Source organism: Planococcus citri, chromosome 5, assembly GCF_950023065.1.
Source record: "Planococcus citri chromosome 5, ihPlaCitr1.1, whole genome shotgun sequence".
Classification (NCBI taxonomy): Eukaryota; Metazoa; Arthropoda; class Insecta; order Hemiptera; family Pseudococcidae; genus Planococcus; species Planococcus citri.
In genome coordinates, this window is record NC_088681.1 from 63,055,556 (window position 1) to 63,083,493 (window position 27,938).

At 34.8% G+C, this 27,938-nt stretch overlaps 2 protein-coding genes across 7 annotated transcripts; one reads left to right on the plus strand and one right to left on the minus strand.

The window, feature by feature from the left end:
- Positions 1-556: 556 nt before the first annotated feature.
- LOC135846561 (uncharacterized) lies at positions 557-23,636 on the minus strand. 6 transcript variants are annotated; one of them, XM_065365734.1, is made up of 19 exons: positions 23,485-23,636; positions 23,041-23,231; positions 22,740-22,970; positions 22,483-22,657; positions 22,211-22,412; positions 22,038-22,140; positions 21,816-21,963; positions 21,606-21,724; positions 21,332-21,526; positions 20,600-20,799; positions 20,368-20,512; positions 20,001-20,249; positions 19,340-19,474; positions 9,305-9,445; positions 8,610-8,768; positions 7,651-7,731; positions 1,935-2,403; positions 1,720-1,832; positions 557-1,624 (listed from the first exon to the last, which is right to left on the minus strand). In XM_065365734.1, exons 2-19 carry the CDS (start codon positions 23,218-23,220, stop codon positions 1,142-1,144), a joined length of 3,528 nt encoding a protein of 1,175 aa, XP_065221806.1. In that variant the 5' UTR covers positions 23,221-23,231; positions 23,485-23,636; the 3' UTR covers positions 557-1,141. The 6 variants fall into 6 exon arrangements, with proteins under 6 accessions (XP_065221806.1, XP_065221805.1, XP_065221803.1 ...); XM_065365733.1 differs by having other exon boundaries at positions 1,732-1,832; positions 7,588-7,731; XM_065365731.1 differs by having other exon boundaries at positions 7,588-7,731.
- A 1,940-nt stretch (positions 23,637-25,576) lies between these two features.
- LOC135847072 (dnaJ homolog subfamily C member 21-like) lies at positions 25,577-27,834 on the plus strand. The gene has a single exon (XM_065366469.1). The coding sequence runs from the start codon at positions 25,857-25,859 to the stop codon at positions 27,747-27,749; it is 1,893 nt and encodes a 630-aa protein (XP_065222541.1). The 5' UTR covers positions 25,577-25,856; the 3' UTR covers positions 27,750-27,834.
- The last annotated feature ends 104 nt before the right edge of the window (positions 27,835-27,938 follow it).

Below are 27,938 nucleotides of genomic sequence, written 5' to 3' on the forward strand. Positions count from 1 at the left end.
TTGGTGGGAGGAGGCAGAGGGAAATTTTTCAAGAAATGAGGGGTATTTAAATTTGACCAAAAATGAAAATTTTTCACACCTTTGCTTCAATTCATCATTTTTTTTGTACGAGTATTTTGGGGGCTCCATAAATCTTCACTTAAGTAATTTAATTTTTCATTTTCCTCCATTTTTTCATTATGAATGATGAATTCTGATTTTTTTTTCATTTTTTTCCAAAGTGGGACTCCAGGCACTACTTTTTTCTCAAGTGAGGAAAATCAGAAAATAGAATTCTTTTCTCACGAAATCCAGCTACTTCAGAACCGCAGCTTCAAAGCACGAGCCACCCTGAACAAATACTTGAACCTTCGGTAAGAAAAATGAAACAAGGCAACTCCTCCTCCCAAACTTTCATCCCTAGAAACTGGCGAAGAATTATACAACCCAACTGAGAAATAATTCCGAGCAGAATCCAGCAGACTTCGACGATTTCAAGACACTCCCCATTCCAAAAAAAAAAAAAAAAAACAAGGATCGTGACATCCCATCCCAACAACAAAATAATAAAACTGGAAAACAAAATCATCACCTCGTATTCGAACAAACTTACGTAATACGTACGTACATCCAAGATAGTCAAAAATGCTCAAAGTTTAATAACAAACAATTATTATTATCTAAAAAAACAGTACCTTAGGGGAAAAAAATCGATCACGAGAAACGAAAGGCTGAAAGTGAAACGTTAGGTACTTATTATAAATAACGTCCAATAATAATAATGATTATCAAAAAAAAAAAAAAGAAACGTATATATAATAGCACGAGGAGAAAATAAGAATTCAACAAAAACAAAAACTTATCAATATTTATATAAGTATAAAATAAAAACGTAATAAATCAACTTGGTACTTATTCGGCATCGATCGAGTTACGCGCGAACCGGTATCATTTAAAAAAAAAAAAGAAGAAAAAAAAACACCTCACATGCGACGATGCGGTTAAAAACTACTTAAAATACAACTAGGTAGGTATATCAGGTATGTGGCAGGAAGAAAAATCCATTCGTACCAGAGGGAGAGAGAAAATGAAAATCGTGACGAAACGAATCGAATCAAATCGAAGATGGTACGGTAACAAAGCCAACAGCACATGGCAAGCGTCACGTTTTCTTTAAAATCTTACTTTGTGACATGACGAATAACCTGAGTTGTTCGATTTTCGACTGTTTGATTTCATCGCGAGTACTCTCCCTGTCATCGGATTTGACTGAAAACTCCGATTCTGATCTGGCCGGCGTGACTGGCGAAGTGGCAGTTGATTCGACGAAACGATTACTCGACGTTTCGGCGATATTCAGCGGTATAGGTGCGCTGAATTCGCGATTGCTGATCGATAAACCGTTCAAATTATTGGTCAAGCTATCGTCGACTTTGGTAGCGGCAGCAGCAGCGGCGGCTGCAGCGGCGGCGGCCGCAGCAGCCGCACTGGCTTTAGCAGCCACAGAGGCGTACGACTTAGCGGACGGGTTCAGTTTACTCGTAGTTTCGAGTGCTTCAGTCTTGGACGTATCTGCGTTTATATCTCCTATAATCTCTTTTAGTTTACCCTTTACCGATTCCGCTGACATATCTTCGTTCAGCACCTGAAACAAACAAACCACGCAGTGAATATCGTCATCGTTCTCGTACGGCAGCCACCACCGACACCGAGGAATCTATTCTACGTTCTCTAACTTACTAAATCACGTACAACTTCGAGTTTCGATATCCATTCTGGTTTTTCATTGTGATCCGCGAACGGGTTCTTGGCCGGAGCCGGATTCGAGGTCGTCGATACTTTCCGCGAACAATCTAGACCGCAACAACAAGACTTATTCAATGCACCGTGCTCAATACACGAGCCTGTATCCAGGCTCTTACTACTCGAAGTGGTACATGAATACAACGGAATACCAGTAGCTTCGGTGACGCTGGGATAACCCGCAGCTGGCTCCGATGTCGATGTCGATGTCGCTTTCGTAGTAGCCGGAGTGGTAGGTTTGTAGTTGAAGCCCGGAGGAGGTTTGGTGGCTGCAGGTTGGGGAGCAGCGTAGTTACTGTAAGCGGAAGTCATCGGCCCTCTTATCGGCACAGCACCGGGACCCGGATAGTAATCGTACATCGTTTGTGGAAACGGCATGCCGTAAGACCCGTACCCGGATGAGTAGAACGGCAAAGGTGGATATCCGGCTGGTCCGTGAGGCCCGTACACTGATGCTGGAGGGTAGACAGGAGGTCGAGGCGGCTGCGGTGTTGGATACATGTATGGCTGCGGTGGCATCGCCGCCGCCGCCGCCGCCGGTCCCATCGGCATCGATGAGGCGGCCGTCGAGTATGCCGAAGACGAGACACCGGTTGTCGGCGGCACTGGACTATAACCGGGCTGGAAAAGAAAACAAACATGTTGCTGCATTATAATATCAGACAAATGGATCACCGAGATTATTAGCTTTTCATGATTAATCATTGGTCAAAATAAGTGAAAATTACCCACGGAAAATTTGAGAAAATGCCAAGAAAGTGACTTTGTTATATTCTTAATAAAACAATGAGAGGGAAGGAGGAGCAGTACGAGGGTACACAATTTTGGACAAAATTTAACAAAATTTCAAATGTGAAGACAAAAGAGAAATATTGACTTCGTGTAGCAAAAATTACGGTAATTACGAAAAAATGTAGGTCAATTGACATAATTATTGGCTAAAGTTTTCGATAATTACAGCGAATTCACGACAATTTCTGGTAATTAGGCTACAATTGAAAATCAATTTTCCAAAATTACCGTAAAATAACACTTATAACGGTAAATTACGGTAAATTTACAGGTAATTGCAGTAAATTACCGTCAATGTACAAGTAATTACGGTAAATTACCGTAGTTACAGGTAATTACAATAAATTACCGTAAATTTGCAGGTAATTACTGTAAATTTACAAGTAAATACGGTAAATTACTATAAAATAACGGTAATTACGGTAAATTACCATAGTTATACGAAGTAACAATTTTCAGTAATTACAGTGAATTTAAATTCATTGTAAATTTTGATGATCTGACTCAACATTCCACAGGTAATTACTAACACAAAATTACCGTAAAATAAAGGTAATTATGGTAAAAATGACGGTAATTACGGTAAATGAGAGGTTAATTACGATTTTATAATTGGTCACAGATTTTGGTAATTCAAACCAATTTATGCATTCTACATACTGAGGCGAAAAAACGTGATATGAATTTTTTGAAACCGGTTCATTAATTTGCAACCAGTTGACAAAAAATACCCAAAAATTGTAGATAGGGAAAAAAGCTTGAAACAAAAGTTGTAGAGCGTTAAAAATTTCACAATTTTGTCCCATTACATTTTGAAACCAGTTCATTGGTTCGCATTTAGCAACCCGTTTTTGACAATCACCTAACAAATGGAGATAGAGCAAAAAGCTTGAAACAAAAGTTGTAAAGCGTGAAAAATTGAACCATTTTTGCTGATCAGATTTTGAAACTGGTTCATCAATTTGCAATTGCAACTAGTTATGTATTTTGAAACCGGTTCATTGGTTCGCATTTAGCAAATATGTTTTTGACAATCACCTAAGAATTGTAAATTGAGAAAAAAGTTTGTAAAACGTGAAAAATTGAACTACATACTTACTTTTGCTAATCAGATTTTGAAACCGGTTCATTAATTCACAGCAAGTCATCAAAAGTTACCTGGTTGCAAATTAATTAGCCAGTTTCAATATTTTTCACGCTCTACAACTTTTGTTTCAACCTTTTTTCTGTATATCCAATCTAAGTGATTGTCAAAAACTGGTTGCTAAATAATGAACCGGTTCTAAAATGTGATTGGACAGAACATTACCGACAGAATTGTGTAATTTTTTATGCCCTACAACTTTTGTTTTGAGCTTTTTTCACCATCTCCAATTTTTGGATAATTTTTGATATCGGCTGCAAATTGATGAACCGGTTTCAAGATCTGATTGGCAAAAATACAAATATGTGGTTCAATTTTTCACGTTCTACAATAATTTTTGTTTCAAGCTTTTTATCTCTATCTCCAATGTTTGAATGATTGTCAAAAACTGATCGCTAAATGCCAACCAATGAACCGGTTTCAAAATGTGATTGGACAAAATTGTGTAATTTTTCACCCCCTGCAACTTTTGTTTCAAGCTTTTTCACCTATTTCCCATTTTTAGGTAATTTTTGATAACTGGTAGTAAATTGATAAACCGGTTTCAAAATTTGATTGGTGAAATAGTTCAATTTTTCACGCTCTATAACCTCTGTTTCAAGTTTTTTTTCTGTATATGTAATCTTTAAGTGACTGTCAAAAACTGGTTGCTAAACGCCAACCAATGAACCGGTTTCAAAATGTGATCGGACAGAATTGTGTAATTTTTCATGCCTTACAACTTTTGTTTCAAGCTTTTTTCTTCATTTCCCATTTTTAGGTAATTTTTGATGACTGGTTGTGAATTGATGAACCGGTTCCAAAATCTGATTGGTAAAAACTTTTCAATTCTACAATTTTTGAGTATTTTTTGTTAACTGGTTGCAAATTAATGAACCAGTTTCAAAAAATTCATATCACGTTTTGTTGCCTTAGTGTGTAGAATACTACATTGCGCCAGTAAAAACCGGGTTGAATTTTTTTGGCCAAACCGGTTTTTCAATTTGTGGACACCCTGTACTAGTGTGCATGGTCTTGAAATTTTCAAGGTCGCTTTTGAAAGCCCCTATTTTTTCTCTACTCAACGCCGCTTCATTCATCTCGCTAACTTTTTCCACTTGGAAATGAAAGCCACCGGGCACTACTTTTGTGTCATACTGTAGAATTATAAGAAGGTAACTCTAAGAAATCAGACTTTCAATGATGATTATTGATTAATCTTCCACTACCACTACCGTAAAATAAAATAACGATACTCATGGTAAAAATTACAGTAAAAACGGTAAATTGGAGGTAAATTACCACAAAAGAAGTAACAAATTGAGTAATTATTGCAAATTCATCCATGTCAAACTTCTGGTAAACGGATCTTTAATCATCTAATTTCTCAAAATTACAGTAAAAAAAATGCAAAATATGGTGAAAATAACGGTAATTACGGTAAAGTTGTGGTAATTTAGCTTGATGGTAAATCTCTGTCAATTACAGGTAGGTACAAAATCATTGATTTACCTACTGTATAATATTATATCATACATTGTCAGTCAGAAACTCAAAGTTACCAATCCCCCCTCCCAAAAAAAAGATGTACCTAACTTAAAAGTAGCCAAAAAAGTTACAAGAAAAGAACAAAACATTGTAATGCAGACAAAAATCACAAAAAAGGCCACAATATTTAGTTCAAAAAAAGTAAAAAAAAAGGGCTTTTGGGATTCACAGGCAAAAATTACACTTTTTCCAAATTTCTTTCAGAAATGTGACATTTTTAGGCAAAAATAGCGACTGAGCCAGATTTAATGAAAGGCAGAGCTTTTCCGACAATTTTTGGCGAAAAAGTGAGACTAGAAAATTTTTTTTTTAGAAAAAATGGATATTTTTTGGAAAATTTTACATGAAATTTAATTTTTAGTCATTTCAGGCAAAAAAGTGAAACTTTTTCACAAATTTTCAACAAATAAGTAAAACATTTTGGCAATTACTGGCATTTTTAGGTAAAACAGCAACATTTTTCAGCAATTCGGTATAAATTACGTTAAATAATCAATATTGGAGACGACTCAGCAAACCGGAGACATTTGTAAATAGGTAGTTGAATAATCCTCGCCCTATCTTTCCTCACCAATCCCCCAAAATTATTAAAATTTCAAAGGGAAACCAAAATCACAAGTGGCACATCGTATCAGAAGTTTTCGAGGGTGCTGACTGTTAATTTAAATACTCAATAAATTTCTGTGTACATAGATACAACCCCTTAGGAGAGTGGTTCAATTTTTTTTTTCAAATTTGGAGCTTTGCTTAAAATTGTGGTCAAATGAGACTAAACAAGACATAGGAAAAATATCAAATTTTCAGGTAAATGCCCACCTCGTTCCCTAGCAAGAGTTCACATTTAAAAACATTTTAAATTTTTTGAAATGTTTCAAAATTTGAAAAAAAAGTGGTTTCATTGGCCTCTCTTGATATCTTAAGTACTTTCATATCATGACGTTTAGTCAAGCCATTAATAGAGAAGTTCAAAGTTTATTTTTGTCAGGTTCAGGAGTCCTCAAAATATAGTGCTTTTCTACAAAACATGTAATCATTTTGCGATTATCTGCTTAAGTTGGTATAATTAAGATTGCACAACTAATTTACATTCGTATTGAACATCAAAATACTCAAAAAAATGAAACGTGATTGGTTTTCTTTTCTCAAAACCTACGAAGGATTTTCAAATAATTCAAATTTTCAGCTTTCACCATGAATAAGGGGTAAGGGGGGTTGGCCACTGACTTGAAAATTGACATTTTTTCCACGTTTTTTTGCAAGCCTCCATCACATCTCAGGAAAAAAAAGACACATCGAAAAACGACCCACTTTAGTGCCTCTCTGAAATTTTCAAAAAAGCACAAAAAATTCCAAAAATTGTGTGACCGTCTATTTATTTTTTGGATACGACTCCTCGGTGCCCTCTAGCTTCCAAATTTTGAAAAAAAAAATGCTTAAAAAATTTCACTACCTAAACTTGATAAGTATGGCAAGTTGATTTGTATCAATTTTTAGGCTTCGAGTTATAAAATCGATTAAATTGTTTCAACGCATTCAGCTTACATTTGCAATTCATTTCTTTCCATCAAAATGAAAAATCAATAATCACATCACTACATTTTTTTCTAATGTTTGTACTTCTTTATCAAAATTTTGAGAGGAAAAAAGGCACCGATAGGTCGTCTCAAAAAAATGAATAAATATTTCAATCAGAACTTTTTTGTACAAAAAATACTATCATTCTACAAGCATGATGTAAAAAATGAAAATTTTCGTGCAAATTAAAATGATACAAAATCTACTTTAAATACGAGTGATAGAAAAATAATTAATGCACATGCTCTGATGATAAATTGACGATATTTTAAAAGCATTAAAAATGGATTAAAAATTTATAAACGTGCATAAATCTGAATGAACGTACATTAAAATGGTTGAAATTCCGCTAATTTGATCAAATGGCTTCAAAAAATATCCAAAATGTGCTTCAAAACATGCACTTCAATGTATGTAATATTTTTAAAAAATTTAGACTCATCTAAAAATAATTTTTTACCTCCGGTCTTGCAAAGTTTTCTAGTATTTTGAACAATTTTTGTAAAACTTTATCAATTTTAAACAGCATTTTAAATAGATTTCAATACTTTCACCAGCATTAACATTTACCCAAGATTTTCATCAAATCATTCATTACCAAAGGTGTGATTGTTTCGGAAATACATGCGAAAAAAAAAACGTGTCCAAAGGAAGTAAACGAAAAGCAATTATTTACACAGCTATGTACTTAATACAACAAGCGTTACTCGAAAAATTAATAAAACAAAATCAAGATCCGGTAAGAGAGTATAGTTTGAAAAATGAACCTTTAAATAGCCATTTACGAGTAGATATTGCAGATGAATTAGAATAGAAGTAGTCGACCTTACACTCATTTTAGGAAAACCGTGGACGACGATTGACTTCGTTATATAACCTTGATTTACAGCCACTCTTGGACTTGGTAAACGCTGTGAAAAAATAATGGCTGATCGTAAATACTAAATAGACACGAATTTCCGGTAATTACGGTAAAATAACGGCGACTTGGAGAAATTCTAGGTAATTACGGCGAAATGGGTGGTAATTTTTGGTAATCGGATCTTCACTTATCGTAAATTTTTCAAAATTACAGTACAGTAACGGTAATTACGGTAATTTACCGTAATTTTAGTAAAATTCTAGCGTAATTACCACGAAAATAGAGTAATTTTTGGTAAAGAAACCTCCACTGCTCGTGAATAATTACTGTAACGCGAGGGTAATTATGTAAAAATAACGGTAATTACGGTAATTTTGGTAAAATAACGGTAATTACGGTAATTTACCGTAATTTTAGTAAAGTTTTAGCGTAATTACCACGAAAATAGAGTAATTTTTGGTAAAGAAACCTCCACTGCTCGTGAATAATTACTGTAACGTGAGGGTAATTATGTAAGTATAACGGTAATTACGGTAATTTTGGTAAAATAACGGTAATTATGGTAACATGGGCGGTAATTTACCGTAAATTCAGTTAATTTGGGTAATTACAGTGTACATGAGGTAAATATTCGACAATTACTCAGAAAAAAACTTCGACATGTACGTTCATAAGGTAATTAAAAATAATAAAGCCGAATATTTTCATAAATTACGTCAAATATTCAGTATTGGAGACATAGAAACGATAATTCACGAACATTTTCGCCAATTTCTCAAAATTATACACATTTTGAAATAAACAATCAACATTACACATCGTTTCCCCTTCACCTCCCCCTTCCACAAAATCATCACGAACAAAAATACCCCACAAAGTTACTTCTCGAGGCTTTGCAGGGCACAAAAATCAATACATCGAGCTTACCGGATAAAACGGAGCTTGCATAGGATTCATCTTGGACTGCGTGTATCCATTGAACGTAGCTTTACTCTGACTGGACGTCTGAGTTTGAGTAGAAGTCGACGCGCTACTGGCAGCCATCTTTAAATCAGGGGGAATGGGGATTCCCGGCGGAGGACGACTCTGAAATGATAAAAAAAAACACTGAAAATTATCTTCGAACATGGAAAACTTTTAACCATAAATAAATACAAACTATTCGACTTAAGCCACCAATACGTAGTTTAATAAATTCATCAACAATCACGTTGAATTTATTAAACCATTCCGACCACAGGAAAATCACTCAAAAAAAAAAAAGGAAAAGAAAAAAATACACACGTTCCATTTCAAAGATTTTTTATTCAACAACGATTCGTAGTAATAAAACAATTAACAAAAGAACACTGGTAAACGCAAGTTACACATGATAAGCGTATAACAAAAAAAAGAAAAAAAGAAGAAAGAGGAATAAGAGATTCTTAAATTTATAAATTATAAGGAACACCTTAGATACTTATATGTACCAATCAATACTGAAGTTTCAAAGTATAGACAGTCAAAGTGAGAGAAAAAAAAATCTGAAAGACTTTCAAACGGAACGTGATCAATTACTTAGAAATATAAATTATCAAAATTCACAAATTCAACAAATTACTAATTTTAAAAAAATTGTTCACCTTCTTTGATTTCTCTTGTCCTTTATTAGCGTTTGTATTCGATGTGGACGAAGCACTAGGCGACTTTGATGAACCAGCAAACGCAGCAGAAGCAGACGTAACATTCGTTTCAGGTTTCTTCTTTGGCGACGAAGGCAAAGGCTAGAATGAGAGACAAATGCATAAAAATCAACCATCGATCCCCTCTTTACAACACTACCTATATTATAGTTTACAGTGAGATGAGAGGGAGTCCTTAACAATGAAAATGACAAAAGAAGAGACGCTACAATGCAGTTATATTATGTACATGCCGGTTAAAATATACCTAACAGTAACAACAGTCGAGTCAGTCGAGACTCGAGATCCGCTTAAGTAAAGCACGTGTTTACCTGAACTACGAGAGGACGATTTCCACAGGTGTTGAACCGTCTCGCGGTCGCCTTTCTTTTCCCCATAATATTAAGTAAATAAGAACATTGAAAACTATGCAACAATGATGCGAGATTCGCAAAAAGTCTGCGCTCTGCGGATATTTTCACGTTTGGTTTGTTTTCTACACGTACACATACGATACGAGAAGGTCTTATCGAGAGCATAACTGGTCGCAATTTATCGCTCTTCGATTCTCTTCTCTCCCACTCCCACTCGATAAACTGCACTTTGAACCCAATAAGTGATAAGAAGTCCGGTTACTCGTTGGTGCAGATTAGAAAAAATGGAAAATATGCCAGAAAAAAACAACGAAACGAAAACTACTCGTACATATACGGGACTTTTTACTTCCAAATGGATCCGATGTGGTAAAAATTGTTTTAATTTTGGATTTGAAATGCTCGAACTTTGATCTACAGGGATGTTGGTAGGTTTTGAAGATTCCTCGAGAATTTCACTTCCTCATTTTTCTTCGAAGTGGAAGGCGAAGATTTGAATTTAAAAAATCAATAGGTATCCCAATTGAGCTCCGTTCAAATTAATGGAAACAGAAAACATTTCCTAAATTTTTCTCAAAATTGGGAACGCGGATTGGAAAGTTGTAGAGGAGGGAACTGAGGGGGGAGGGGTACCAAAAAATGAATGAATCAAAACCCTGATGAACTACGAAAGATGCATCTTTCTCATTCTTTTTTTTTTTTGGTATTTCAAAACCTTGTGGTAGGGGATGGATTAGTTCAGAGGAATGGAATTAGAAAAAATTTGCTCGCAATCTGATTCGGACTTGACGTCATCAAATTCGTAGCAATCAATGTTGGCATTTTTTGAACGTTAGTCATAAAATGAGAGCCATGAATCATGATGCTTCCCCCTCCCGAAATCAAAAAATCTCACCATGAAAATCGGTGTTTTGAAAAGAGGGTAGAGAAAATCTATTACTGTACCAAAATACTTATACTCGAACAAGAAAACAAAAATGCGATTTTGAAAGTACATACTTATGTACTTGAAATACTGAGCAAAATTCCATTTTAAAGATTTCCCCTCGCCCTTCAATCGAATTCCTGATTTAAAAAATGCCTGAGAAGCGAATGATACAGAATACAGTGTCCTCTGTCGAAGTTTTCGGATACCTACTCGTATTCTAACCACGTGTAGATCTCGCCTAGACAAACAAAAAAAAAAGTGTATCAATCCGCATATTTTTTTTCTGAAAAAAAATGAAATTTTGGGAGGGGGGATGTGGAGGGAGATCAGGGTGTCCAACAAAACTCCCAGACAAAAAAATCTTGACTTTCATGACCGATTTTTCACATTTTCACCGCGTAAAAATACCCCTCCCCCCCTCTTCAATAAAAAAAAGAGTCGAATAACTAGAAACTGCGAGGGTTTTTTAAAAAATTGTAAGCAAGTAGGTATTTCAGTTTTTACATTTTTCAGATTTTTTGAACAAATTTTTTATTTTCATTTTTTTCATTTTATGAACTTACAAAAAAAAAATTCAATTGTGTTTCGAGAAAAATTCATGACTTTTTCATGACCACCTACAAAAATTCATGACTTTTTCGTGATTTTCATGACTTTCATGACCGTTAGACACCTTGGGTCTGGAGAGGCCCCATTCACAGGAATCAGATAAAGAAAATACGTCATTTTATTAGTTTTTTTTAAAAATAATTTTTTATACATGGTATCTAACGGATTTTTTTTGTTGAAAAAATCACTACTTTTTTCACTAACTTTTTTCAACCAAATTTTCAGAATCCTATCCACTCGACCAACCCCCCACCTCTCACAAAAAAATTGACAATGTCAAATTTTTCACAGGAAATTTTTTTTTTAAAATTGAAATTGGAAGAAAATTATTTGTAATACAAAATGTTTTTTGATTTCAATCAATAAAAAAAAAACAAAAAAAAAACAACACAAATGAGCTTATTGCATAGGTACGTATAAGACAAGGCGTCTAACAAAATTTCCAAACAAAAAATCAGGACTTTATAGTACGGCATATGACAATAGGAGTAACTGCACCCCCCCCCCGCCGATCCTCCGGGACAACTTTTTTCTTAAAGGGGACATCCTAAGGAACATTTTAAAGCAAACTTGCCAAAAAAAAGTTGGCCTTACTTACAAAATGGCGGCCATTTTGATTGACAGGATACGCTACGAAGTTGACTGCTGGTGAATTTCAAGTCGTTTTGGAGCCTCCAGCAATTCCATTTGATAAATTAATGTTGGGGAAATTTCAAGTTTCAAAGATCTACTGGAGGCTCCAGTAATTTACAAAAAAGTCGTTGGAGGCTCCAAAACGACTTGAAATTCACCAGCAGTCAACTTCGTAGCGTATTGAAATTAGTTTGCAGAATGAATTTCGACTCTCCATCTTAGTTTGATGAAATTTTGGGGAAATTTCAAGTTTCAAAACTCTACTGGAGGCTCCAGTAATTTTCAAAAAAGTCGTTGGAGGCTCTAAGATGACTTGAAATCTACCAGAAGTCGTATTCAGAGGGTGTTAAAATTGGAGTGTGGAGTAAATTTCAGCTGTCCATCTCCATTTGATGAAATTTTGTGAAAATTTAAGTTTCAAAAATCTGCTGGAGGCTTCAGGAATTTTCAAAAAGTCGCTGGAGGATCCAAAACGTTTTGAAATTCACCTGCAGTACTTCATAGCGTATTGAAATTAGTTTTTAGAATAAATTTTAGCTTTACAACTCCAATTTGATGGAATTTTGTGGGAATTTCGAGTTTTAAAAATCTGCCGGAGGCTCCAGAACTGCTCAAAACGGGTTGAAACCGTTTCCAACCGATTTGGCATGTCGAAATTAGGGTATATCCCAAATTTCAGCTTTCTTGGTCAATTTGGTGAAATTTTGATTTTTTTCTCATTTTTGACCTAAATTCGATTTTCAAAAATTCACCAAAAATCGAAAAACGCACTTTAGCACTTGAAATTTTGACAGATGATGAATTTTTGCATGATCTTTCGATCTACCTTCGTAAAGTTTGAAAAAGTTCGTGTAAGTCCTATTTTAAAACGCAAAATCTGCGATTTCGGCTGAGCTGTCAATCAAAATGGCCGCCATTTTGTAAGTAAGGCCAACTTTTTTTTGGCAAGTTTGCTTTAAAATGTTCCTTAGGATGTCCCCTTTAAGAAAAAAGTTGTCCCGGAAGATCGGCGGGGGGGGGGGTGCAATTACTCCTATTGTCATATGCCGGACTATTAGCAGGACATTTTTTAAACACGAGATTTTATAAGAAAAAGGAGCCTGGGCAGGCAAAATTCAACATTAGAATTTTTCGTTTTTCCAATGTCTTCAACACCTTAACCTTATGATTTTTTTCAAGCAAGCGTATGTCGAAAATAAAATTGTATCATTTCAATTTTTGATTTCATTTTCACCTTAAAGGTTCTTGCTAATGTAATGAAATTAGGCGAATAAATAACTTTTTTCAACGTAACAAATTTTTTAAAAATGTATAAAAATTAAATGGAAAATTTGAACACGACATTTGGGAAAAAAAATATACCAATTTTTCGAAATGAAACGGCAAGTTTTAATGATTTCTCCTTCAAGTCTGAAATTTTTCGATTGTGAAAAGGAGAAACAAATTGGCCCTGGCGAAGCGAGGGCAAAAGTTCTCGAAAATCAGCATTTCGAGAGGTAGGCCTATGAAAAAAACGATGATTTTTTTTTTGCTTCAAAATTTTGAAATTCAATTGACTTAAATTCAATTCTTTCTGATCTGAAGAGAGCATTGAACGGGCCGGATCCGGCTCATTTTTGAAATGAAGGTAAGTATGTTAGATTAGATGCTCTTAACTTGACCATGTATACTAAAAATGAACTGGATCCGGCTAATTGAATGCTCTTCAGAGCATAATCCTAAAAAAAATCATAATTAATTCAACTATTTTCATCTGTAGATACAGAGAGTTACATAATGGTGCATTTCAAAATTCCTCATTCTCTTCTTTCTATTTTCCAACAATAAAATGGAAGGAGGAGAATTCGAAAAAAATTTATAAATTGACTGGAAGGATAATGCCTGGTTCGTATTCGATTTTCTCCACAAAAAAATAAAAAAAGTAACTTAAATAACCCCCCCAAAAAAAACAAAAACAAAAAGAAACTAAAAAAGTTGTAAGAAACGAGAATAGCCAGAAAATATTTTTAAAATTTTTTTGGCAATAACTGGCCAGAAAATGACGGTTTTTGAATTTTTGTCAGAAAAGAGAGACTACAATTCGCAATTTCTTGGTAGTAATACAGCAGACTTTTCAGTAATTTTTGACATTGAATGAAAAATCTTGGCAATTTCTGGCAAAAAAAAGCAAAATTTTGACAAAATTTAGCCAAAGGCTAAGTTTTTTTTGGTCATTTTAGGAGAGACAGCGAAATTTTTCCACCTTTTTTGGAAAAACAAAGTGACCTATTGGCAATTTTTGGAATTTTCAGACGAGTAAAAAACCGAAATTTTCTAGCAATTTACATAAAAAGTTAGAATTTTTGGCAATTTTAGCCAAAAAAACGAGACTTTTGAAAGTGATAGGTAGGTTTCTGTCGAAAAAGTGAAGAGTTATTGCAATTTTTGAGTCACATATTTTGAAAAATGATGACAAAAAGCGAAACATTGACAATTTTAACAGAAGTCTCGGTTTTTTTTACAAAAATTATACTGAAAAAGATAGGTATCATTTTTGGCCTATATATCTACTTACAAGTCGAAGAATACTGTATTTTGCTAAAATAGTCAGTCAGACTGAGTTTTTGCTAAAAAATCTCACTTTTCTCATGAACATTACGTTAAAATCTCGCTGTTTTGACAGAAATTGCCAAAAATGACCAAAAAGTCGTAAAAAAGTCTCGCTTTTTCTGACAAAAATTGCGAAAAATATAATTATTTTTGCAAGTAAGTATTGCCAAAAACTAAAAGTATCAGTTTTTCGTTTGGCCAAAAATTATCAAATTTCACAACTTTTTCAAAAATTGACGAAAATTTTCGTTTACAAATAAAATTGCAAATTGCCAAAAAGCCCCTACTTTTAATAATTTGTCAAAGTTTCGTTTTTCGTCATAAATTGCAAAAATAACCCTCATACATTGATGCCAAAAATTCCAAAAAGTCGTTTTTTCATCAATACGTTGCGAAATAGTTCAACTTTTTGAAATCAGAAGCGAAAATATTTCCATTTATAATGCTCTGTTTTTTTTGTGATTTTTTTTTTTTATCAAAAAGTTTTACTGACATTTTTTTATTTTTTGGCCACTTTTTTCAAGTTGTTTTTTTGGTTACTAATTGTAAGGTTAGTTTTTTTTTTGGATTGTAAACAATTGAGTAGGAGACCTGAAATTTTGAATACGTCTTTTTTCTCATCTAATCACAATATCATTTTTCTCCTGGTCAACTTTTTCATTTTTTCAATATCCTTCTTTCGTCTCTTCAGTCTCCTTTGGTTTATAGCTGGAAAAATGTAAGTAAAGAAGGAGAAGGGGTGGAAAAATTTTGAATGCACATTCGATATCGTCCTCCTACTGATCGATTTTTGCATTTTCTTCACGAAGTCGACTTTTTTATTGGTTGATAGGAGTGAAAAAGAGGATCGAGGAAAAATTCTTCGAGTTAGGCACTCATAAAATCGTCTTCCTCCTCGTAGATTTTTCAACAGTCCTTCAATTTTCCCATATTTACATCTTAGTACACCTCAGCCGGAACTGTTTCAATAAAATATGCTCAGATTTGCTATTTAGGCATGGCTTTCTCGCAACGTTCAAGTGGGGATGACCTCGAGTTAAATATTAGGAGGGGATATAGAGGTGAAAATGTTCAAAATAAATCAAAATTTTCGCAGCAATCAATCGATTGGAAATTAAAAAGTGGACAACATATCTAAAAATTAACACGTAGCCGCAATTTAGAGGGAAGAAATCGAGTTTACTCCCGAGCTGTATGACCTTGAAAAACACAGCCACGCCTCTACTCCTTCAAATTGACCTAGCCTAGAAGCATCGACGTACAGTCAACGCCTAGAGTCTGTTTCTGGATTTTCGCGCCTTTTTCAACGATTCATCTTATCACTGGAATCGCCCTCTCCCTCCCCCTCCTTTACAAATTTTCGTCAAATTCGAAATACGTTTTCTTCGCTCCACCCTCAAGAAAACTGATTGGGAGGGGGGAAGATGGGTTCAGAGAGATCAAATCGAGGACTCAAGAGTCCTAAAATTAATAACAATCAATACGTAGCTTCGTTTAAAATTTTTTGGAGGGATTCATCATACTGATAATGGGGACTTGAAGGTCTTCCTACTCTCCTCCCCCTAGAAAATTGATATTCAATTTCGAAAATGAGCTTTCTAAAAAGAGAGTAAAGAAAAGTTATCTTTAATTTTTTTTTCAACTTCTGAAGGCAGGGTTCAACTTTTACACTCGTCTTGAAAAGTTGAAGTTTTAGCCAAAAAAGTTAACATTTTGAGCTTTTCAAATTTTCATATTCGATCTCGAATCTCTTATTTATTCTCTTCAAAATCTCGTACATAGATTAGCCTAAAGTTCAATCAGTCTCAAGAAATGGACTTTCAAAATTTCACAGTTTCTCAAAAAATCTCGATTGAATCACCCCCCCCCTGTCGCGGATTCGCGGTTATTAATTATATTTGGCTATGTTTTTGTTATATTTAAAGTTCGCGATCTCGATAATATTCGGCTGCTAGGTTTGTTATCTTGAAGATTCAAAAGTTTTTGTTATTGTTTTTATTCGAAAATAAATAGAGTATGAAAAAGGTTCGTTTTGAAGCGATTAAATCAATCGCCCTTATTGTTGAATTTCCTTTTTCGTTATGGTAGCAGGCTGATCCTAAATAATCGTTCGTTTCGTCCTCCGAATTCGTTGGTAAATTCCAAAAATGCCGGAAACCAGCGAAAATGCAGAAAAGCTAAAAGCGTTATCCACCCGAAAGTCCAGACTTCGTTCTTCACTGACTAGAAGTATGTCATACGTAAGTGAAAAGCTGGCGACGGCAGATTTTAACGAAGTTAAAGTGAAATTGACAATGGTCGAAGATATATATAAAAATTATCTTGCTTTACTTGACGAATTCGACAACTTCGAAGTTCCGGATCTGGACCCTTTCATAGAAAAATTCGAAGATGACTACATCGCCATTAAAGGTAAATTAGAAAGCAGTATCGAAAAATTCTCTAATAGCAGTGCTGTTCCAGGTTTTAAAAGACAGTGTACAACTGAATCTGGTGGTAGCGGTAGTTGTTGTTCTTCTTCAAAAGCTACGATTAAGTTACCAAAGTTGGAGTTGAAGAAATATGGTGGTAATCTACTTGAATTCGAATCGTTTTGGTCTTCGTTCAACTCAGCTGTACATAATACTGATTTAGAAGCAACTGATAAATTTACGTATTTGAGAAATAACCTGGTAGGCGAAGCTGAAGTATTGTTGAGAGGTATGGGTACCACTGCTGCTAACTATCCGATCGCATACGAAATGGTAAAAAAGAAGTTTGGTAATAAAAAGAAATTAATTGATTTATTATATGATAATTTAACTAAAATTCCAAAAAGTAACAAATGGACTAAAAATTTGCGAAATACTTACGATAATATTGAATCGAATTTACATGCTTTAGAAGGTGTAGGTGAAAATATTCAAAACAACACCATACTGTATTCGATGATTATGAAGAAGTTTCCGTTTGATATAATTATGAAAGCCGATTTGGATGTTGCAAGTAACGATTTATCCGAATTGAGGCAGAAAGTTGGCGAATTGATATGGAAACAAGAGCAGTATTGTGGTACTAATTGGAGTGAGTCATCCGATAATAATTCTAATAAAAAAGATTTTTTCAAAGGTACTACAGAGAGCTTGATAACTGGTGATAGAAAACCAAGTAAAAAATGTATCTATTGCGGTGAAACGTCACATTATTCCGATGAATGCAGCAAAATAACGACATTGGAAGACAGAAGAAAGAAATTAAATGGTCGTTGCATCATTTGTTTGAATCCTGGTCATCTCGCTAAAGACTGTACGGTAAACAAACCATGTGTACATTGTAAAAAACGTCGTAGTCATCATCGTAGTTTATGTATTAAATTATTTTCGAAAGAAGTTAGTAATCCTGAACCAACTGAATCTTTACTAATGAAAGATCAAGAAGGTAACCTGTTAGCAGCCACAATCAACGTTGGTAATGAAAGTCGTGTTCAGAAAGTTACCTCAATTTTGGATAGCGGTTCAAGAAGATCGTACATTACTACAAGGTTGGCCGATAAATTAAAATTGAAGCCTCTTCATTATGAAACGATTAGAATTTCTACGATTTGTTCCGAAGCTCCTAGAGAAATTTCAACCAAGGTCGTTAGTTTAGATATTTTTACAAATGATGGTGAAAAAATAAAAATCACTGCAAATACGATACCTAAAATTATTAATCGAATAAATCACCACGATATTAAGTTAGATTCCAGATTCGAGAAATTCAAGCTCGCTGAAGTTGATAAAAATCTTGTACCTGAACTCCTGATTTAGTTCCTAAAGTAGGAGATATCGTATTAATCGAAGGTGATAAAAAATTTTGTCCTAGAGGAGAGTGGAAAGTTGGTAAAGTAATTAATGTTAATGTTAGCTCAGACAGTAATGTTAGATCAGCAATCGTTGAAACTAAAAATTCTAAACTTACCCGTCCCATTAACAAATTGTATCCCTTGGAAACATCGTAATTTTTCTCGTTTATACTTATTATTTTAAATTTAAAAATTCGTTTTTTTTTTTTTTTTTTTCGTCGGGAGTGTCGCGGATTCGCGGTTATTAATTATATTTGGCTATGTTTTTGTTATATTTAAAGTTCGCGATCTCGATAATATTCGGCTGCTAGGTTTGTTATCTTGAAGATTCAAAAGTTTTTGTTATTGTTTTTATTCGAAAATAAATAGAGTATGAAAAAGGTTCGTTTTGAAGCGATTAAATCAATCGCCCTTATTGTTGAATTTCCTTTTTCGTTACCCCCCCCCCCCCCCCAAGAAGCTTTGACAAAAACTACGGTGATCGACTTCCACAGGGAAATCTTGAATGAAATATGAGGGAAACAATTGGAGAACTGTCTTCATTTCCAGTTCAAATTAATATCGATCAAGTCCATTACAATAATACATATTATATAAAAACAGAGTCCTGCAATGTTTCAATCATACAAAATCGCGAGGATTAAAATATCAGATACACGAGGTTCAAAAATCATTCAACTTGATACATCATATGTACTAAAAGTAGGGTGTGTTAAATCTAATCAAAGATTGGTATTATTTCTGCTGGGATTAAAACAGAATTAAATCAAGAGAAAGCCTTCTTTCATTTTCTCAGCGTCAGCAAATTCTATTTACAGACTGCTATGGTGTAACGAACTCTAGAACTTATTTTTTCATCGAGTCATCGAATGTTGTAAAATGGACTCGGGTAACCTTCAGTACTTCTTTGGCTTGAAATTATTTCCAATACTGGCGATATTTTGATTTTAACCGGGATAACGATTGGTTAAAATATTATTAATTTCTGTTTCTTAGATTCGATAAAATAATGTATAGTTTGACGACGAATAAGTAATTACCTCTTTAACGGGATCCGAGGTGTCTTTACGCAACAGTAGGCCGTCTTCGACTAATTTGTCATGAATGGCGATCACTTCTTTATTGCCTTCTTCATTGCAATAAGTAGCGTGTAGATGCACTTCGACGCTTTGATTCTGCAAAAACGTGATAAAAGAAAATTACGATTAGGCTTCTGGTATAAATCTAATATCGTGTTTATTCGAAATAGTCGTAGAGATATCGAAGCAATTAGAACTTATTTAGATAGGGTTTGATCTTCAGATTAAGAATTTTCGGGTGTTTCTAGTTCTACACGAGCACCTAGAAAGACGACTTTTGATCTCACGCACTCTGGTATCAGAGTATAAAATGTACGAAGCCGAATTCCGAGTTCAATTAAAAGACAATTCTAAAATGAATTGTACTCTCATTTATGAGACAAATTTAGTGGTTCTTAATCTACTAACAGATTAACACAAGAAAACGACGATCTATCCGATCATTTTATTAGAATTTCGAGCACATTCAAATGTCTCCATGAGCAAGAAATCTGATAACGTCGGATCAAGATGACCGAACACCATATAGAACTATTTAGCGAAACCCACAGCCTCGCAAAAATCTATCTTATTTCGTCATTCGATATACACAATTAGAATAATTAATTCGAAAATAACTAACCACTTTATCGATGGTCATAACCTCGGCAACTAGTTGGCTAGCATTGCTGGTAAGATCGAAGAAAGCTTCGCCAACAGAACGGGTATACTTTTTCTGGTCATCCTTCTCGGAAGCATCGAATTGCTGTAATTTAACGCCGTATAATTTAGCTCGCACGCAAAAAGCTGGATATTTGGCGAAATCCGCGTGCAGGTAACGTAGTTCAGAAACGGGTACCTCACCCGCAGTACCATAATCGAAAAAACGCACCTGGTGAGAACAATACAATATGATATTAAACAAACATCGTCAGGGTTGACTGGATGACGAGAACGTGTTGGTTGAAATGCCACGAAACGGTTACAATTCGAAATTCGTTGGTACGTACTTTAACATCGGACAGGCCTCGACACATCATCACCTGTACTCTGTGCCATCGAGCATCGTCGTGGAAAAGACACGCACCGAGCATACCTCTTCTGATCGTATCGCTCGATAATTCGTACGTATTGCTGTTATTTTCGTAGAAAATACTGTAAAGCGAAATTTTCATCAATTAGTAATCTCGTTTATATGGCTAAGTAGATGCTAAAAATGCAGAAAATCAGTCTAGATCATACTGTAAATCTTCCATCATGGCATCCAAAGCTGCTAAATCGTCGTCGAAGTGTAAATAGAATCTTTCGGGGCCGTATACTTCTCCCAGTTTTACTTGTATTACGTGGCCAGGTTCGAGCTCTTCGAAGTATGGATTTGTAGGCAGTTTAAAATCGTAATCGACGACTTCTTGGGGCAACGAGATGAAATCATAGTTACAGGGCTGAAAGCCAAAACAAAAATATAAATTACAAACCAGAACATGATCGTGTATTGTATATGAACTTTATGTAGGTAAATAATGAGTGAAAATAGCCCGCCGCTAACCACATCGAAATTAAACGAAGTGCATAAAAGTTCTGTCGCCTTCTATCAAAAAAATTCACATCTTGGGTGAAACGAGGAAGAGAGGAAAGGTGAGAAATGACCTCATTTGACGAAATTGGACGAATTCCAAGTAATTTTACAACACCCGATGAACGATAACGACGAAGGAAAAAAACAACAAATGAAAAAAATTTCGAAGGAAAGGATAATGACCTTTCTTTCGTACCCATCGATTTACAAGAAAATGACGAACCGCAGGAAATGTATGAAATTGAAAAAAATTGTAGCGGGTGATTTTTTCATTGAAAAAATTTCATTGATACGAGAAAAATTACGTCATTTAGAACTTGATAAAACGTACGTAATTAAGATACATTTCTATTTATATGTATATGCGAAAAAACACATCTCAAGACCGCAATACGTACCAATGCCCTTTCGCTATCGGCTGCTTCGACGTGATTTTGCTCTTGATTATGCGAGGTTTTTAAATACATCACTGTTCTTTGTCTAACTTGTTTGAATGAAAACAATGAACTTTCATTATCGTTCAAACTTTTCAATAAACCATCCATATTCTTGAAACCGAAATCAGTCGGGTCGAGTGTTTTTCTATAACAATCCTAAACCGATTTGAAAATCATTAATTTATTATAATAAACGCACGAAGAATATCATTTCCGAACATAATGAATTCCTTACTCTGTACTCTGAAGCTAGTTCGTCGGTATATAGTTGATGATTGCTTCTCATTAATAGTAATTTTTTGATTTCCAGCACCATCGATTTAGGCAATTCACCTTGATCACCATTTGTCGAATCTACACACAGATAAATATTGTAAATGAAAATACGTGAGAAGGATATGAGGAGCTAGCCTCATCGTCGTAGATAATAAAACGTCATATTTACCGTTAGGAAACTTCCTAGCGTCTCTTAAAAATCGATCGCCGGATTTCTCAAATTGTATCATGTTGAACACATCTTTGAGCTGACAAACCATGTCGAGAACACAATCAAAACCGTGCTGTTGAGGATCTAATCTGTAGCCAAATTTGATCTAAAATGAAAAATTGAAATTAATGAAACTCGAGCGAAAACGACGTAAGTAATTCTGCGATTTCACACACTGACTTCGTATTCCTGGGCGAGTTTGGCTAACCAAAGTCCTCCCGGATTATCATCCAACAAAGCGAAACAATTTTTCACCAATGTGTCGCTGATTAAACTTCGTGTCCTGTGAAACATAAACGAGTATTTGAACGAACGTTTCAGAATTCAATAACAATGAACGAAACGTCACTTACGAAACACCAGCGAAATTAGCTTCATTTCTACTCGAAGGATGTTTGGAAGTGGTCGCTTGTGGGTAGTTATCAATTGATTTTGGCGGACTAGTATAATCGCATTCTTCGCTGTAATCCGATATAAAATCATCGTATTCACCGTCTTCGGCATCGCTTTCAGATATGACTATTACCTCGTTCGGACGTCTAGGAGGAGGAGCATCTGAGGGGAAAATGGGAAAATACATTTAGAGATTCTAACAATTGAACTAATTGAGAACTACAATGCTTACTTTGAACGCTTGGAGCGAAAGAACTATTCATGTACTGTCTAGATAAACGGATATCGTCGCCATCCATTACCACATACGAATAAATTGTACGTAAAACGGAATCGAACGAGCATTGCAATTGCATATCGTTTTGAATAACTTTAATTATTTCTCTAAAATCGTCCATGTTTAATCCCTGTTAAAATGTAAAAAAAAAATATGAGTGAAATGCTGCGCCGGTATTGTAACCGTATCACGATGAAAAAAAATCTGCTTACATCGGAATAACGAGTCAGCATATCGAGTACTCGACGCTGCAAGCTGATAGGTACGAAGTCATTGTTTCGGAAAGCTTGATTGTAACCACGAGGAGGAATTCGTCGTCCTCGTCTTGCAGGAAATCTCGTAGTCTTGCTAACTTTCTGATCTCGTACAAATTGAGCGATATGTTTGGATTTCTCGTCAGTGACCGCTCGTACTACAGAATGCGGCGAATTTGGATCTTCCAACTGAAGAGAAACTCAAAACTGAGGAAATCGACGAGATGATAATGTACTATTTATAAAATAAATCAGTTACCCGAACCACATCCGGAATGCTGCGTAGATACTCGTGTAAGCTTCGGTAACCAAGTTCTCTTAAAGGTACCGGTGATCCGATAAGTTTTATGTAATCTACCCATAAATCGTTTATGGTGAGAGCTGACTGCGATGAATTCAGTACACTACGGATTCCGATATTTACCTCTTTGCGGTCCATGACATATCTATCTGAAATTTCAACATAAGAATGGTAATGTTTTCATTCAATACACATTATTATTAACGCTACATCAAGTACGACGGATAAAGAAAGATAGGAGGAGATTCTAACTCGAAGTACTGTATACTTTTCACTCTCAGAAAAACACATGCAAAGAGCCTATTTCTTCCGGTAGGTATGATTGTTTGAGTTTGAATGCTCGAGGGTGACAAAGAACGCGTCGTGATTTTTATTCAAATGCGAGAGTTTCAAGTTACTTACTCACTCAATCAGGCTGCCGTTTTGATTGAATTAATCACATTTAAATTAAACACTGTTCGCAAATATTATTTCGTAAAAAATGTTCGGCATTTTATTTGAAATTTTTCTCAGAAACGAAAACTGAAAAGAAAAACAGATAGAAAAGGACAGAAAACAAAACAGTGCTGACTATTGAGCAACTTTTAAAAAAATACCAACCAGCTTTTTGAACAATTTAGGGTGACGTGTTTCGATTTTTTAAAAATGATTTTTTTCGATAAGTACTCCGTATTACGATAAATTATTCATATGGTACGTTGAAATAATAATAATTAATGATGAAAAAGTTCATTTCATTTCCAACTAATCCCATTTTTTTGTAAAAATGCTCAAAATAAGAGAAAAAGTTGTACACACCATGAGGCGAGTTTTGTAAGATTCAAAATGGAGCTTACGCGAAATCAAGGTTGCCATCACAGCAAACATAAAAAGTAATTTGATTTTATTTGTCCATTTTCGGATTTTTGCAACATTCTAATCTCGTAATTAGTGATGGCAAACTATCGATAGTTTTTCAATAGTATCGATAGTTTTTTTTAACTATCGATAGTTTGTCCGATAGTTTTTTTTTAAAGTATTGAAAAAACTATCGATAGTTTTTGGATGCTATCGAACTATCGAAAATCCAATGTTTTATTGAATTTTTAACCAAATTTTTGTAAAAAAGGATCGCTATTGTTCATTTTTTCAATAGAAAAAACTAAAAAAGTATTGTTTCTTTTTTTCTCTCTCAAAATGATGTCCCTTGATTTTTTCAGATAAAAAACGTAATAATGAACCTCCAAACCAAACTCGTGGAATCACATCCATTATCAGTTTTTAATGAAAATTGAAAACTATCGAAAAAACTATCGATAGTATCGATAGTTTTTGTTACTACCGAAAAAACTATCGATAGTAAAAACTATTGAAATTTTCACTCGAAAACACTATCGATAGTGAAAACTATCGATCGTTGCCATCACTACTCGTAATCTCATCAAAAAAATGATAAATGAAACACAGTTCGAGTAAAAATTGAAAAGGAAACTTGAAATTTCAAATATCATGATTCTAAGCGACTTCTCCTGGCCTTGGAATTTTTCATTCCAGCAGTAATATTTACAAATATCTCGTAATCCTTGAACGTAATCTGTAAAAGACTTATGTACCACTGGAAAAATTCGAATATTCATTTTCCAAAGCATCCCAAATCCTGAACTAAATCAAAGTACGACTAAATGACTACATAGATACCACAAATAAAAGACAATATCCATTTTTAACGAAATTCGTTTAATAATAACACAAGCATAATATACAGAATTTAATAATTAATTTTCAAGTTGCAATAGAATAGAGAATACCTACGATAAGATTAACTCTAAATCGAACCCATATTACGCGTTATCTTTCTCATCTAAAGTGAACCTAGGTTCAAAATAAAGATTCTTGTCGTCTTCATACGGGTATAGGAATCGTTGATTGTACCAAGGGACTTTCTTCATTACTACACGATAATCCGTAAGCCAGAAAGTTAGAATGACAGCGGAGGCACCATAGGCTATGACTGAAGGTAACCTGCAAACAATAATTCGAGAGCGAGCATTACACGACTGTTGCATGGAAAATGAGAACAATTATTTCATTATTGGTGAAAACGATAAACACGAATTAATTTGCTGTAAGTTTAGGAGAAATGTTTGCAAAAACATAGCTTACCAATATGGTGTCGCACGGAAATGTTTCTTTCCCATCGAATAACCGAACGCTTTATAAAAGTACGTCATTTTGAATATTTTTTACTTTACTAGATCTTATTATTTTACTTCTTTTTGCAAAATTTTTCTACAACCTTGCAGCAGGTCAATTTACAAAAAATTTTTATCACTTCACTCGAGTGTTCTTTCGTTGACAACGCAATGGTACAATATTTTCTTCCGCTACTTTTACAACATTGCGTGAAAAATGAATTCTTAATGAATGGGAAATGTCGTTCTTTCGTTCGTTTTTTGAATCAAAATAGTGAAGAAAAAATTGGGAACCCCTGCGATTTGAATTTATCCAAAATGAGTTTTTCGGTTTTGGTTTATTTTCCTCGTTCTGATTCTTTTTGATCTCAAATTTTTCGAAATTTTCTCTCGATTTTTCACCAGTTGTGCAATAAATACCGCGGTGAAATTAGTTAATTCGAGTTCCTCAAGATTAAACAGTGATCGTAAAATTCTCCGTCCTTCATTTATCTCACGTTTCTTCAATTTCCACTGCGTTGTTCCGGATTATCTTCAGGACTGAAATTCACCATGGTAACCTCTTTACTCTCTAAAACTCGTCTGTAATACTCAAACACGATCATGAAGTGCCACTACGACGTCTTAGAGATAGCCAAAGACGCCAGCAACGAAGACTTGAAGAAAGCTTATCGTAAACTAGCTCTGAAATGGCACCCGGATAAAAACCCTGATAACATAGACGAAGCAAAACGCGAATTTATCCTCGTGCAGCAAGCTTACGAAGTTCTGATCGATCCTCAAGAAAGAGCTTGGTACGACCGTCATCGAGATTCAATCTTGAAAGGAGCCGGTAGCGGTTACGAGGACGAGAGCTTAGATGTGTTTCCCTACTTCAGCGCTTCTTGTTATCGTGGTTACGACGATAGCAACAACAGTTTCTACACCATTTACAGAGAAGTATTCAATAAATTAGCTGCCGAAGAATCCGAGTATCTTGCCGAAGACGATATGGATCTGCCCGAGTTCGGTAAATCTGATAGTTCCTACGATATCGTATCCAAATTCTACGGTTACTGGTCCAGTTTTTGTACGAAGAAGACATACTCTTGGTTGAATACTTACGATATCAACGAAGCTGAAAACAGACGTATCCTCAGGCTCATGGAACAAGAAAATAAGAAAGTTAGAGAACAAGCTAAAAAAGAACGTAACGAAGAAATCCGTGCTCTCGTGCAATTCGTTCGTAAACGTGATAAACGTGTTCAGCAATACGCCGAGTATCTGAAACAGAAAACTGCCGAAAATAGTAAGAAAGCTGAAGAACATCGTAAAAAAATGATCGCCGAACACCAGAAGAATATTGCCAGTTATAAAGAATCTGATTGGAGTAAGTTCTCCAATTTGGAGAAAGAACTTAAAGAAATCGAGTCCACTATCGCTAGCGAGTTCGACGACAAGTCAGACGATTCCGATAACGACGATTTATATTGCGTAGCTTGTAATAAGTTTTTCAGAACTGAGAAATCGTTCGCCAATCACGAAAAATCTAAGAAACATAAAGAAAACGCGGCTTTACTCAAGAATTCCATGATCGAAGAAGAAGATTTAGTCAACGGTACGGTTTCTGATTCGGATGTGGAAGAAATCGACGTAGATGGCGAAGAAAACGCTGTACCCGATGTCGAATCCAGTGAAGAAGAATTACCTCAAAAGAAAAATAAATCCAAGAAGAAAAACAAGAAGAAATCTCGTAAAGTATCTAGCGAAGACGACGATCCAGTTAATTCAACCGAACCAGCTAGTCCTGTTCATGAACCCGAATCTGTAGACGAATTAAGCGAAGAAGAACTCCCTAAGAAGAAAAATAAACAAAAGAAGGGTAAAAATAAGAAAAAATCTCGTAAAGTATCCAGCGAAGATGACGATCTCATTGATTCCACCGAATTGGCTAGTCCCGAAGAACTCATCAGCGAAGAAGAAGACGAAGCACCTGTGAAAAAATCTAAAAAGAATAAAAATAAAAAACAGATCCAGAAAGTAATCAGCGAAGACGACGAACCCTTCGATTTAGCTGAATTAGGAGGAAGTAAAAAACAGCGAAAAAAGCTCGAAAGAGAAAAGATCCTTTCTCAGAAACAAAATCCTCCTCCTCCTCCTCCTGCTGAACCAGTCGAAGAAGAAGAAGCTTCCGAAAATACGAAATCTAATAAGAAGAAAGAACGTAAAAAGAAAAAAGATAAAGAACCAGAAGTTCAACCACCAGCAAAAGAAAAAGAAAAACCTATCAAAGTAGAAAAAAATTCTAAAGGTGTAAAAAATTCCGATACCAAGAGTAAAAATAAACAGACCAATGGTCACGATATTCTAGAATTAGATTTAAATCACGAATGTGCTACCTGTAAAGAATCGTTCGATTCTAAAAATAAATTATTTCAACATTTGACTAGCTCTGGGCATTCGATACTTTTGCCCAGTAATAAAGGTAAAAATCCTAAAGCTAAGAAAAAGAAGTGATTTAAGTAAATTTGTGACCTTTTTTATTGTATTTTGTTAAAATGAAAATTTTTGTGTTGAAATAAAAATGATAATTTCTGTTTTATATTATTGTATTTTATTCGACAGTGTGTTCGAAAATTAATTACCACGAACTGACTTGGCATTTGCAAATTTTTTCATTTACGATCCACGAGTGATAATTGGTCA

Excerpts from the sequence above, each read along its gene's own strand:
- LOC135846561 (XM_065365731.1), bottom strand. The coding sequence starts at position 23,220 with ATGGACCGCAAAGAGGTAAATATCGGAATCCGTAGTGTACTGAATTCA. Across the intron at positions 21,725-21,815 it reads CGCTAGGAAGTTTCCTAACG|ATTCGACAAATGGTGATCAA; the intron begins GTAAATATGACG and ends ATCTGTGTGTAG. Across the intron at positions 21,527-21,605 it reads AACTAGCTTCAGAGTACAGA|GATTGTTATAGAAAAACACT; the intron begins GTAAGGAATTCA and ends AAATCGGTTTAG.
- LOC135847072 (XM_065366469.1), top strand. The coding sequence starts at position 25,857 with ATGAAGTGCCACTACGACGTCTTAGAGATAGCCAAAGACGCCAGCAAC.